We start from the raw sequence: 13,470 nt of genomic DNA, 5'->3' as shown, positions 1-13,470 counted from the left end.
ACTGCCGAATCAAACATCGTCACATTTATTCAGTAATTGGCCTAGAAGATATATGCTAGATTGCAGCATAATCTCTAGTGTATTTGCCAACATCATGTCCAGCCACAGTGCATGTAAAAAATCAAACAATACAGAAAACAACCTACTGCTCAGTTACCATCTCTCTAAATAAATCTCTGAAGAACAAAAGCTTGAGGGAAGGGGCAACAACAGGGCAGTTCCTTCAGTTGTCAGCCCCACCAATGCATAAGCTGCTTCAATCTATACTAAGCAATCAGTACACTGCCGAATCAACCATGGTCAGATTTATTCAGTAATTGGCCTAGAAGATATACACTGCCAACATCATGTCCAGCCACAGTGCATGCAAAAAATCAAACAATACAGATACTCTGAACACACAAAAGCTTGAGGGAAGGGGCAACAGCAGGGCTGTTTTTGAGGGAGGTCGAGGCATCACATACCTGTGTTGTAGCCACCGTTGGACTCAGAGTGCTTCTCTGGACCAAGAATTCCGGCGAACACGGTGCCGGTTCCTCCGGCGTACTCAAAGGCGAACTCGGTGCCGGTTCCTCCGGCGTACTCAAAGGCGAACTCGGTGCCTGTTCCTCCAGCGTACTCAAAGGCGACATGATAAGGAGCATAAGCGACGGTGCACTACTCGCTGGTGGCGCTGGCCTGGTTCATGATTCGGGCCAAGAACAATTCAACTTATAGCAGCGAACTCCAATCCAGGTCGGGACGGTTTCTTTGTTTGAGAAGGAGACCTGAGCAGGAGTTTGAGAAGGACACGGGAGCAGGATTTCCGTCAGAAATTCAAATAAAACACGGGAGCAAAAATTCGTCAGGGACTCCATCCTCCCGCGCGAGGCGCCACCCGAGCCGCCTTCCGCCCCTTACCGCTGGCGACGGCGAGCGCGGAGCTGGCCTTGACGGCGAGGGCGGCCATCTCCTGCCCGGAGAGCGGCCGGCAGAGCATGGACATGGGCAGCGCGAAGTAGAGCCACCCGGGCTGCAGCGCCTCCTCGGCCGCCAGCGCACGGGCGGGCGCGTCGAAGCGGAGCTCGCGAAGTAGAGCCACACGGGCTGCAGCGCCTCCTCGGCCGCCAGCGCACGGGCGGGCGCGTCGAAGCGGAGCTCGTCGGCGCTGCACAGGAAGCTCGACGCGCTGGCGGCGTCCCCCAGCGCCTCGCCCGCCATGACGGGCGCCGCGAACTGCACCAAAGAGCCGTCTGGGCCGACCACCTTCGCCGTGGCCACACGCCGGCGACGGCCGTCGACGGCGCACGACGGAATGGGCGTAGCCGCCGCCGTTGCCGCAGGAGGAATGGATAAGATGACGGGAGGACAGCGAGTGAAATTCAAATGAGTACAGGTTTTTTTTTGCAAAATGAAACGTTATATATAGACCCATACTAAAACAGGGACTGCGGGTTGATTTTTTATAAACCGAGGGGCTTTTTCACAAAACGCCAGCGACGACGGACGACCAGAAACCCACGGCGCTTTATTATTAGAGAAAAGAAAGATGCGGGACGAAACCAAGAATATCACCTTGCTTTAATAGTAGGTATAGATATATCAAAACGTACCGTAGTGGACGCGAGGAGATCCGTGCTAAGCACCTGACCAGAAAAGTTGGTATATTATATAGGGCCTGATGGGAATGTTTCCGAACTAGTAAGAAAAAGGCCCAACCCAGGTCGACCTTCCCCGATCCTAATCCCCCACCCGCCGCTCCTCTCGACCCAACCGGCGACGTGCTCGCCGCTCCACCCCCAACCGGCGCCGCTGCCACTACCTTGCCCTCAACCGGAGATGCGGCCACCGCCCTGCCCCCAACCAGAGATGTTGTCGCCACCACCGTCACCTGCGCTCACCACCGCCATCGTGGCCCTGACCACCAACCGCGCCTCCGCCGTGTCCTCCCCCTGCTTCAACTGCAGCAGCAGCCTCCCTTCCCCTTGCTTCCACGACGGCGGCAGCTCTTCGTCCCCGACCGGTGCAGCGGCTGCCTCCATCCCACCCCGTGAGATCCGCAACAAATGCCCCCATCCACCCCGCGGGATCCGCCACTGCCGGAGCCGCCCTCCGCCCTGCCATGAGTTGCAGCCCCCGCTTCGGCGCGTCGCTGCCGGCAACAGTTCCGGCGATGAAGGGCTTCGCCTTCTCATCGACCTCTGCACGGGGACCTCTGCCGACGGGTACGTGGGATGCAGCAGTTCAATATAGCCCCTCCACGCCGTTCAACTCCTGTAGCCAGCTCGCTAAAGTCAGCTCCCTTCCCTCTACCGCCCAGTCGTCCCACCCTTGGTGTTAGCTCAGGCTGCTACCTCGACGTCACGCGTAGATGCAAGCTGGCCATGGGGTGGCCACCCCTTGTGCGTGACCTGCACAGGCATCTATCGTCGACCTTCTTCGGCGCATGTCATCGACCTTCCCCGGCATCTCTCACGCCATGCGCGGCTCCCTATCCATGTGCCATATCCCGCAGGTGTTGTGCTCTCTGTCTTTTTGCTAGTTCGTTTTCTAGTTCATTTTCCTAAATCTCACATATAAATGCTGGTGTTATGCTCTGTCTTTTTGCTGGCTTGTTTGTTCAAGTATATACAGAAGATTTGGAAATTTGTATGTGAAAATTAACTCTTTGTTCAACTCGTTCGTTCTCTCCTAAATCTCAAGTATGTACAGGTGCTGGTGTGCCAGAATAAGATTAAGAAGTTTGTACTATAAAAATTAGTAATTCATTCTTTGTTTAAGATTGTGTACAGAAGATTCAGAAATTTCCCCAATTGATAGTGTGCCCTCAACCTGTTTGTTTTATGCTTATGAGAACTTACTTTAATTTTTCTGTTCTTTTTGCATATAGTGAACATACAAAAGGTCAATGTAAATTGCTTATGTTCCCGTGTGTTTTGCCCTTTGCTACGTGAGTCTGTAGCTATTTCCTCACTTTGGCGTTAATGCTTGTAAGGAAACTTTTGTAACTAAGCATTCACTTTGATTTTCCTTTGCTTTGCACTGTGACGTACATAGTTTGATGTGCTTTTTTCTCCTGAGCTTATAAGTAGGATGTCCACTATATTCAAAAACTTACTAGTGCTTGTTGTCAGGTCTGTCCCTCCTTCCCCGGCTTGATGTCCTAAGCAGTGGTGGACGCAGCTACCTGAGGGAGCGAAGCCCGGCCTCCCAGCACCCGCAGTCGCACTGGACCCTACAAAAAGTAAATAAATCGCAAGTTCAGAATAAAAAAACCGAGAAGTTCAAAAACAACCTTTACTGCCTTATGTTGTTTGCCAACAATCTTCAGTTTCTTCAGTAACTCGTGCACATTTTGCCTAAGCTAGTATGTTCAGAATCTTAAATTGATAGTTGACCTACAGGGATAACCATGTTGATGGTGATTGAAGGATTCCTATAATATTATTATAGAGACTGAAGGCCAACTTTTATGCATGATGTGGGAGGATCCCAGGAATTGTTCTTGACCAATCGATGGATTTCGAGAGATGCATTCATTTCTCACAAGTTTCCAGGGGTTCAAGCTCATTTATATAAGGAATGCTGAAGGTTCAACAGCAGCACACTGTTTACTGTTAAGAGCGCCTACAAATTAGCATACTCTCTCAAATCTCAAACTGGAACACGTGCTTCTTGTTCGTCTAACGAGCTGTATGACCGAAGTATTTGGGACATTATTTGGAAGTCCAAAGTTCCTGGAAGAGTTAGTATTCGGTAGGAGGGTCGCTACAGGCACATTGGCTACCAAGAAGAATAGGTGGAAGCGCTCACCGGAGACCAAAGTGTTTGTAGTCTCTACTCCTAATGGAGCAGTTGGTAGTCTCGCTTCCAGGTTTTTTTTCGTCCCACCTCACCCGGTTTTTTTTGGTACTTCTTTGGTACTTCCTCCCACCTCCCACCCGTTTCATTTCGCTGGTTTTTTTCGTCCCTCCCCTACCCCACCGGTTTAGTTTCGTGTCATCCTCTCACACAACGAAAAAAATCTTAACGGATCATAACTTTCCATGCGTCACCCTCCCATCAATGCAATTTGAAATAACAGACTTTAAAGAAAAATTCAATTTTAAGGAAACAAATCAATCGATCCATCCAAATCAAACGATCCATCTCATCAATGCAATTTGCTTTAGGAAACATATAATGGATGTGAAGGAAACAAATAATAGACTATCTAAATCAATCGATCCATCCCATCAATGCAATTTGATTTAGGAAACATATAATAAATTTTAAGGAAACAAATAACAGACTTAAAAAAAAAATCCAATTTTAAGGAAACAAATCAATCGATCCATCCAAATCAAACGATCCATCTCATCAATGCAATTTGCTTTAGGAAACATATAATGGATGTGAAGAAAACAAATAATAGACTATCCAAATCAATCGATCCATCCCATCAATGCAATTTGATTTAGGAAACATATACTAAATTTTAAGAAAACAAATAACAGACTTTAAAGAAAAATCCAATTAACTAATCTCTACTCTTAAAGGCCCCTCGATTGATTTTTGTCCCTCGCTTCCTTTCCCAGCACTTATACAATGGAAGGAATTATAATCCACCTATTTGTTCTCCTATATATCCGTGTAGGCAACACAACATAAACCGGTGAAAAAAAACACTCACCTCGCACGTCCCCCTGCCTGCAATCCCGAAACGCCGCCATCGCTCTAGGCTCCAGCCTCCGCCGTCCTACATCTTGCCCCTCTCCAACCTCAGAGACCTCCGCCACCGCCGCCATCTCGGAACCCCAGTTCAGGGCAGGACTCAGAGAGGGTGTGGCTGTGGACGACGCTGCCACCGTCGCAGAACCCTAGGGCAGAGCGTGGTCGCGTTGCGGGCAGCGCGAGCGGCCGTGCGTCTCCCCCGTCAGGCTGTCCTCGGCAGGAACTCGGGACCTCCTCCTGACAGAGCTAAGGCCCTCCGAGGTCCAAGTCGCTGTGCGGCGTGCACAGTAATCTCCCCGGCCTACTCTGTCTTCACGTCAATGCTCATGTGCTCCGACCCTCCCCGACCCCTCCCAGCAAGCAGCAGAGTCTCTCGGGTTCGAGCTCCACCGGGCCGCCGGCGGCGGCGTCCATGTTCGTTGGGCGGAGCACAACGCTAGGTTTGAAATTCACCATGATGCTACTGATGAGGCTCTCCTTCTCCTTTGTTTCGTCTGGGTTTTTTCGTCCCCCCTCCCACCACCCCATCTCGTCTGGGTTTGAAATCAATAAGAGCAGCACAAAGTCTAGGTCCCTGTCTCGGTGGCAGACGGAAGGAGAAGAAGGATTGATATGTATGAGAATATTAATATTGAACTCTTAAAGTTAATGTGGCCCCGTTGCAACGCACGGGCGTTCTTCTAGTATTTGCAGTTGTGTGGAGGAAAATGAATTTCATTCGGTGGTGGCATGCACAAAAAGCAAAGCCTTAAGGAATGAAATGAGAAGACTATGGGAGCTCCCAGGTGAAAATATATTCCAGGAGTCGGGAGAGGATTGGCTGCAGAATCTGTTATCTACTTGCAGCACTGAAACCTGGGCAAAAATTCTACTTCTTTTTTTCCTGAACTTAAAATTCTACTTCTTCTCTGGCGCTGTTGGCACCTGAGAAATGACTGCATTTTTAAGTTGGGGAAAGAGACAGTAGGCCAATCGGCAGCGCTTCTGGAGCAACATGTTGCTGAACTGGGTATTGGTGGCCATGGTTCGCTAGCAGGTTCAGGGGAAGAGGTTGTGCAACATGTTGTTGAACTGGGTATATGGTGAGCATTGGTTTGTCTTAGCTTTTTCAGTTATGTATTGGGAATTACCTAAAGCTCATCCGCATGATACATTGGGTTGTACATGAGAGCCGCTGATTTTATCGAACTACTGTTTTCAATATTTCTTCTTTGTGACCACATATTGTGTTTCTTTTTGTAATAGTGTGTATTCCAAATATTAAAAAAGTAGAGCAGTTTGATGTTTATAAAAATTCACATTTCCCAAGTTATTAAAGAATAAATCCCAACAAGTTGAAATTGAAAAATGGGAGTAGTTTGATGTTATTAAAAAGTAATAAAAAATATTTGCACAAATGAAAACAAAAGAAGTCAGAATTAAAATAACCGAGAAGTTTGAAATTTGTAAAAGCTATTAGCTACATGTTCAAAAGAGAAAACAAAAAATGGTGTCATTTTTGGCATTTTTATAACTGCTAATAAACATCGATGAATTTTTTTAAAAATGTCTACATGAAAAAAGTTGATTCTATTCATAAGCTTTCCAACGGTATATCATATGCTATATTTCGATAAACAATTCAAAAGTGTGGTGTACATCATCCGAAACAAGTTTTACCGTATTAAAAAATATCTAATAATCCATGGCGAATTTGAGAAAAATGATCAAAAAGAAAAAAGGTGTGTCTTTTCAGCATGTTTCTGAAGGTATATCATGGGTCTCCCCGCTTTTGGAAAACGGTTTTTCCTCGTTTCTAAAAAATAACTAGAAGTTAAAATTTAAAAAACAGAGTGGTTCGATGTTTATTACTACATTAGGATTTTCCCCATTACTAAATAATAAACGAAGGCCAAACTAAAAAAATAGAGCAGCTCAAAATGTATAGAGAAAATGCATTTTCCTCGTTTGTACAAAGAAAAGCTAGATGTTAAATAGCAAAGAAGTTCAATTTTTTTTCCAATACCAAGAAAGTCAAATTAAGAAAACTCAGTAGTTCAAAAAGTTCATAAAAATAGATTTTCTCTGTTTTCAAAAAAGACCTAGAAGTTCAATTGGAAAAAGCATAATAGTTTGATATTTATTTAAAAATTTGGAATTTTCTAATTACTAATGAATAAAACCAATAAGTTCAATTGAAAATAACAAAGAAGTTCGATGTTTCTAGCAAAACTCCAATTTTCACATTTCTAAATAATACACAAAGTTCAAATAAAAAGGTTAGAGAGGTTTGATGTCTATAAAAAACTCAGACTTTTTCGTTACTAAAGCAAAATAGAGAGAAGTTCAAATGGATAATAGTCAGAAGTTCATGCACTGGATGGTGTGTGTTTCGTATAAGAAAAAATAAAAATAAAAAGGTGAAGTCCAAAATTTTGTTGCTAGAAGTTCAAGTGCTCGGCCCTTGAAAGTTCAAAAATTCTTGTGAGAGAGGTTGAACAAAAATACGTGACATAATTTCAAGGTGAAAACAACGAGTTCAACTATTGCAAGGAATGCATTTCAGGGGAGAATAAAAGTATAGAAAACTAAAATCTTAAAAGGTTTGTTGAAAGAAGTTCAAGTGCTTTGTCTGAGGAAGTTCAAAAATTCTTGCGAGAGGTTCACCTTGTATTTTCATGTTCAAAAACACAAAAAAGAAATTGTTTTTGCGTTTTAAAATAACTCTCTCAATCCACAAAGAAGTTCAGTTATTATTTGAGAGCAATTTGATTTCAAAAAGAAATAAGTTCATATTATAAAAATGGAAAAAGTTCATGTACTACATGGTATGTGTTTAATATGAGAAAAATAAATTAAAATGCAAGGTCCAATTTTGTTGTTGTTATAAGTTCAAGTCCTCCGTCGGAGAATGTTAAAAAAATTATTGTGAGAGAGGTTTGTGCAAAAGGAATATCATTTGTGCAACATTGATGAATGGATGAGAAAATTACAAACGAAAATACGTCACATAAGTTCAACGTGAAAACAGCAGGAAGTTCACCTGCTACACTGAATGAATTTCAGATGAAAAACTTTTAAAATCGTCGCGTGTATGAAAAAACGATCAACACGGGAAAGTTGCATGTTTACATCAGCTTTCCACTGGTATATTAATTGCTCAATTTCGATGAGTGGATGGAGAACTACGAGCAAAACAAGCACATGAAAAAATAAAGTGAAGTTCAAGTAGACATGCCGAGAAGTTCAGGTTCTTCATGCGGTGCATTTTCGAAGAATCTATTTCGCGATAAAGGCAGAACGAATGATCTCACCATTTTCAAAATTACTTGAGAACGGCTACGAATCAGAGAAAACCATCAACATTAAAAAGTTTCGCATTTTCATTAGCTTTTCAACGGTATATTATTTGCCCCATTCCGATAAAGTTTGTAGAAATTACAGCGAAAATACGTTTTTAGCCATTTTCAAAATTGACTTGAAATAGTAAGGAATTAGGAGAAACAATATATACCAAAAAGTTTCGCATTTCCTCAATCTTTCTAACGCCATATCATTTGATGCATTTGGACGTACGGTTAAAAAAATAGATCGAAAATACGAACTCGGTGGAACTTGTACCGTTTTCTAAATTACTCTTAAACCGTTCAAAATTAGAAAACACTTTCTACATGAAAAAGTAGCGCATTTTCGTAAGATTTCCAACGCAATATCGTTTGCCTCAATTGGATTAGCCATTTAGAAATGACATTGAAAATACGAACTGGGTTGTTTGGTTTGTGAAATTTTACGATTTTCGAAATTACTCTTTAACCATAGGGTATTAGAGAAAACTTTCAACATGTGGAAGGAGTGGTTTTGCAGCAGCTTTCCAATGCCATATTATTTGCCTCATTCCGATAAACGGTTTAGAAATACGATCGAAAATACGATTCATGTTTTTTGTATGAAGAAAAAACGATTTTCAAAACTGCTCTTAAACCGCTTACATTTTGCCAACAATTTAACTTGAGTCATGATACTGGTGTCCATAGCTTTCCAACAGTATATTGCAAGCCCCATTTGGGCAATGTTGGCGGAAGTTCAACCTAGCACTAGGAAAAGTCCAGGTCAAACAACTCAGGCAGTAAAAATGCAAAAAACGCAATTTCATCACGACCCGAGAGCAAAATCCGCCAACGAGCGAGATTCCTATTTAAAACCGATATTTAGTTGCTAAAAACGTTTCTAGATTACACTAACATCATATAAAACACGACTAACCAGAATAATTCGCGGGGAAAGCCATGGTTGCGAAGATAGCCCAAAGGTCGGGTTCGTACAGAGGGAAGTTCAGGTGCGTTACTCACGCAGTTCAGATTGTGATCAGAATATTATTCTGATCCCGTGATCAGAATAGTGTTTATATGTGTGTGTGTGTGTGTGTGTGTGTGTGTGTATCAATGGCACATCGCTCCATTCTCAGTAAGTCTCATCCGAACCGATCTTTCGTACTCTTTCAACAATAAGTACGGCCTTAACGGCTACTCTGCAGATACACCTCGGCATACCCTGCCAGGGGCTTGGCATGGGAACGAATGAGTTGTCAGTAAAAGTCCGAACAGCTCTATAGCGTACTTCGGTGTCGCAAGTTTGGCCTTATATGCATCAGCTCCGAATCATTGTCTTGGGTCAATAGTTGGGTTGCCCGGCTCCTGTGTTTCTTACCCTATGTTCCGCTCTATCGGCTAGGGTAGTAAAGGGAGAACTATTGCGATTGTGCCCTGGCCTAGACCGGATGAGCACCTCAGTAGAGAAAGCTGAAAAATGACTGTCATGATGCGGCGAGAGCTGGTCAACCACTTGATGACTTATTGGAATCTTTAGCTATAACACCCTCGATGCGGCTATATCTCCTACGTGTCGAAGCATGACTTAGAGGCATAACCGCATTGAAAGCAATATCGCAAGTACGGTAATCTTCACAAGAACCCATGTAAATAGATAATAGGGGAAAGGTACATAGTTGTCTTACACTCGCCGTGTCACACAAGTACATAAATAACATTACAATCATCCAATACACTCATGGTCCGACTATGGTACCAAAATAAAAGATCAACCCCAACATGCGACACGGTCCCGATCGACCCAACTGGGCACCACTACTGATCATCAGGGAAAGACACATAGTAACGGCGTGAGTCTTCGTCAAACTCCCACTTGAGCTCAAGCACATCATCTGGAACGGAATCATCGGTCCCTGCATCTGGTTTGGAAGTAATCTGTGAGCCACGGGGACTCAGCAATCTCACACCCTCGCGATCAAGACTATTTAAGCTTATAGGAAGGGTAAAAGGGTACGAGGTGGAGCTACAGCAAGCGACTAGCATATATGGTGGCTAACATACGCAAATGAGAGCGAGAAGAGAAGGCAAAAGCACGGTCGAACAACTATGACCAAGAAGTGATCCTAGATCAACCTATGCCAAACATAACTCCAACACCGTGTTCACTTCCCGGACTCCGCCGAGAAGAGACCATCACGGTTACACACGCGGTTGGTGCATTTTAAATAAGGTCAACTTCATATTTTCTACAACCGGACATTAACAAATTCCCATCCGCCCATAACCGCGGGCACGGCTTTCGAAAGTTCAAATCCCTGCAGGGGAGTCCCAACTTAGCCCATCACAAGCTCTCACGGTCAACGAAGGATAAACCTTCTCCCGAGACATTCCGATCAGACTCGGCATCCCGGTTCTACAAGACATCCTCGACGAGGGTAAAACTAAACCAGCAACACCGCCCGAATGTGCCGACAAATCCCGATAGGAGCTGCACGTATCTCGTTATCAGGGCACACCGGATTGTCCAAGGTACGGGTAGGCCAGCCCAGAGTTGCCTCTGGTGGCCACCGGCAGCTGTCAGGTTGGACTAACACTCAGAGGAGAACTGGCCCGGGGGTTTAAATAAAGATGACCCTTGAGTCCGCGGAACCCAAGGGAAAAAGAGGCTAGGAGGCGAATGGTAAAACCAAAGTTGGGCATTGCTGGAAGAGTTTTATTCAAGGCGAACTGTCAAGGGGTTCCCATTATCACCCAACCGCGTAAGGAACGCAAAATCCGGGAACATAACACCGATATGACGGAAACTAGGGCGGCAAGAGTGGAACAAATCACTAGGCAAAAGGTCGAGCCTTCCACCTTTACCAAGTATATAGGTGCATTAATTAAACAAGACATATTGTGATATCCCAACAAATAATCATGTTCCAACAAGGAACAACATCTCCATGTTCCAATAAGGAACAAACTTCAACTTCACCTACAACTAACAACGCTATAAGAGGGGCTGAGCAAAGCGGTAACATAGCCAAACAATGGTTTGCTAGGACAAGGTGGGTTAGAGGCTTGGCTTAACAATATAGGAGGCATGATAAGCAAGTGGTAGGTATCGTAGCATAGGCATAGCAAAAGAGCGAGCAACTAGCAAGCAAAGATAGAAGTGATTTCAAGGGTATGGTCATCTTGCCTGAGATCCCGCAAGGAAGAAGAACAAGTCCATGAAGAAGACAAACGGACGTAGATGAACGGCTCCTCACAAACACGACGTTATCGGAACCAACCCGAAGAAGCAACACCGGAAAGAAGCACACAACATAGTAAACAACCACGACATAAGCATGGCATGATGCACAATCAAGTATGATGCATGTCCGGTTTAATGAAGCAAGGCATGGCAAAATGCACAAACAATCCTACAAATTAAGTGGAGTTCAACATGCAACTCCGTTGCATATTGACGAAACACCACATGCAAGTTATTTAGTTCGATCTCGTTTATGTACCCAACAATATTAAATGTTGTTAAACATGGCAAGATGGGAAGCATGATGAAATTATCTAATCTAGGCAAGTTTAAATGAGGCCAGAACAACAAAACAACAAGTCCGGAAACTCCTCATATGCATATATTAGGTTTGGTACTGTTCTGCCCTAAACATAATTTTAGAGTTGTTAAACATGCTAGATGAGTGCATCATGTTAAAATAGGCATTTTTCTACCCCATTTATATATAAAATTTATTACAAACCGAGTTACGGTTATTTAGTTATGAATTAAAGCATTTTAGCATGTTCATAGAGAAAAATTTAAACAAACAACATTTTAAACATTTTAAACATAGATGAAAGTTGCATATTATTAAACTAGATGAAAAACTAAGCAAGTTTCATATACAAAGTTTTTACAAGTGATGCTTAGTTTGTGAGATATTAAATGAAAGAACATGAGGATCTTTTCTATAAAACAACAAACTCTGGAATAAAAGATTAAAAACGCAGTGCAGGAAAAAAAATACTATGGGCCGAAACTAGTAGGCCCGATAACATCATGCGAGCTGGAACTGAAGCTCACCAGGCCTCATGGGCCGGCTGGACGCGAGCTAGGCCGGGACTGGAGGCAAGGATTTGGTCCACTGGCTCGGGCGTTCGTGGTCAATGTGACAGGGAGGAGCGGGCGCGCTACTCTGCTCGACAGGAAGCTGTCGGCGTTCTGGGAACGGGGGTCCCCAGACTTGCCTGCCTGCGGCCTACGGCGTGGCTCAAAAGGGGGCCCAGCGCGGCCCATCTTCACCAACACAAACCCAATACCCTCGCGAGGGGCCAAGCCTCGCGGGGCGGACGACGCAGAGCTTCCTCAGGCGCGGCCTCGTCAGGTTGGCTCACGAGGAGGCAGAGAAATCAAGGCGGGGTACCTCACGAGGTGCCCGTGACGCAAGCCATGACGACCGGGGGCGCCAGGCGGGTGCCAGCCCGCAGTGTCCTCCCTTCCTCTTTGGTGCAAAGGGGGCAAGCGCAGCCGCGGAGTACCGAGGCATCAGTCAAAGGTTGTCGTTTCGGTGCAACGAGACCAAGACCAGGAGGACTACGAGACGGAGGTCACCGTGGAGCCCAAGACGGCGTCATCACCAGAGCTTTGCGCAGGCGAAGACTACTTTTGTCAGGATAGCTGATATTAGCTGTCCCCCTTCAAATTAGCCCACCATTGTTGGCTCCATTCCCGTTCGATATTTGGGAAGAGGACCAGGGCCTCTATAAATAGGACCAACCACCCACAGAGCGGAGGGGGGAAGAAGAAAAAAAGAGCTGAGCTGGGGGGTTGGAAGGATAGAGAAGATCAGAAAGAGAGAGAGAGAGAGAAAGGTGACTGAGCTCCTCCCAGCAGTTCATCGCCCCAGCCAAGAATAGACCCTCGCGAGGCTGTTCTTTCTTGTATTGTTCATCACCATCAGCCCAAGAGGCAATCCACCACACCACACACTGGAGTAGGGTATTACACCACAACGGTGGCCCGAACCAGTATAAACCCTGCGTCTCTTGTGTTGTTCTTTCCTTAGTTTAGATCCTAGCAAGGCGGAGGAGTGCAGGTAGGTAGGAGGCGAAATCTCCGCGCGCACCCCAGTGTTCGAACCTCAAGGGTCTACCGGAACCCGAAATCCGACATTTTGCACGCCAGGTAGGGGTGCGCCGGGATTCGTCTTCCACCACCCCGTTCTCCTCCGACCATCACGCCCATGTATGACACTCGTCCGGCCCGCACTGAGCGCCGGGCCGCCCTCGCTTCCCGCGTCGCCCAGACGGCCCCTGTCGGCGGGCCTCCTCGCCGTTCCCCGTCACCTGCCGTCAACGCCGCCACCGGCCCGGCGGGGGACGAGCAGCAAGCATCGTCCCAGCATCCGTCCGTGCGGCAAGACGGCCGCACCGCAACTCCCTCGCTCACCCCAGCTGGTTCTTCGTCCCGCGCGCTCCGTGCGCC

At 45.5% G+C, this 13,470-nt stretch overlaps 1 protein-coding gene across 2 annotated transcripts; it reads left to right on the top strand.

Moving 5' to 3' along the window:
- Window positions 1-1,661: 1,661 nt before the first annotated feature.
- Window positions 1,662-3,869, top strand: LOC123127637 (uncharacterized). 2 transcript variants are annotated; one of them, XR_006462722.1, is made up of 4 exons: window positions 1,662-2,204; window positions 2,300-2,494; window positions 3,114-3,223; window positions 3,384-3,869. XR_006462722.1 is itself a non-coding variant. In XM_044547396.1 (3 exons), exons 1-3 carry the CDS (start codon window positions 1,819-1,821, stop codon window positions 3,136-3,138), a joined length of 606 nt encoding a protein of 201 aa, XP_044403331.1. In that variant the 5' UTR covers window positions 1,663-1,818; the 3' UTR covers window positions 3,139-3,869. The 2 variants fall into 2 exon arrangements, 1 of the variants encoding a protein (XP_044403331.1); XM_044547396.1 differs by having other exon boundaries at window positions 1,663-2,204; window positions 3,114-3,869.
- Window positions 3,870-13,470: the final 9,601 nt, after the last annotated feature.

This window comes from Triticum aestivum, chromosome 6A (assembly GCF_018294505.1).
Source record: "Triticum aestivum cultivar Chinese Spring chromosome 6A, IWGSC CS RefSeq v2.1, whole genome shotgun sequence".
Classification (NCBI taxonomy): domain Eukaryota; kingdom Viridiplantae; phylum Streptophyta; class Magnoliopsida; order Poales; family Poaceae; genus Triticum; species Triticum aestivum.
Note: the sequence above shows the minus strand (reverse complement) of the source record. Positions and strands in the feature narration are given on the sequence as shown.

Bases quoted from the DNA above. Each gene is read 5' to 3' on its own strand.
- LOC123127637 (XM_044547396.1), top strand. From the start codon at position 1,819: ATGCGGCCACCGCCCTGCCCCCAACCAGAGATGTTGTCGCCACCACCG. The intron at 2,205-2,299 runs GTACGTGGGATG...TCTACCGCCCAG, and splicing joins ACGGGGACCTCTGCCGACGG to TCGTCCCACCCTTGGTGTTA. The intron at 2,495-3,113 runs GTGTTGTGCTCT...GCTTGTTGTCAG, and splicing joins CCATGTGCCATATCCCGCAG to GTCTGTCCCTCCTTCCCCGG.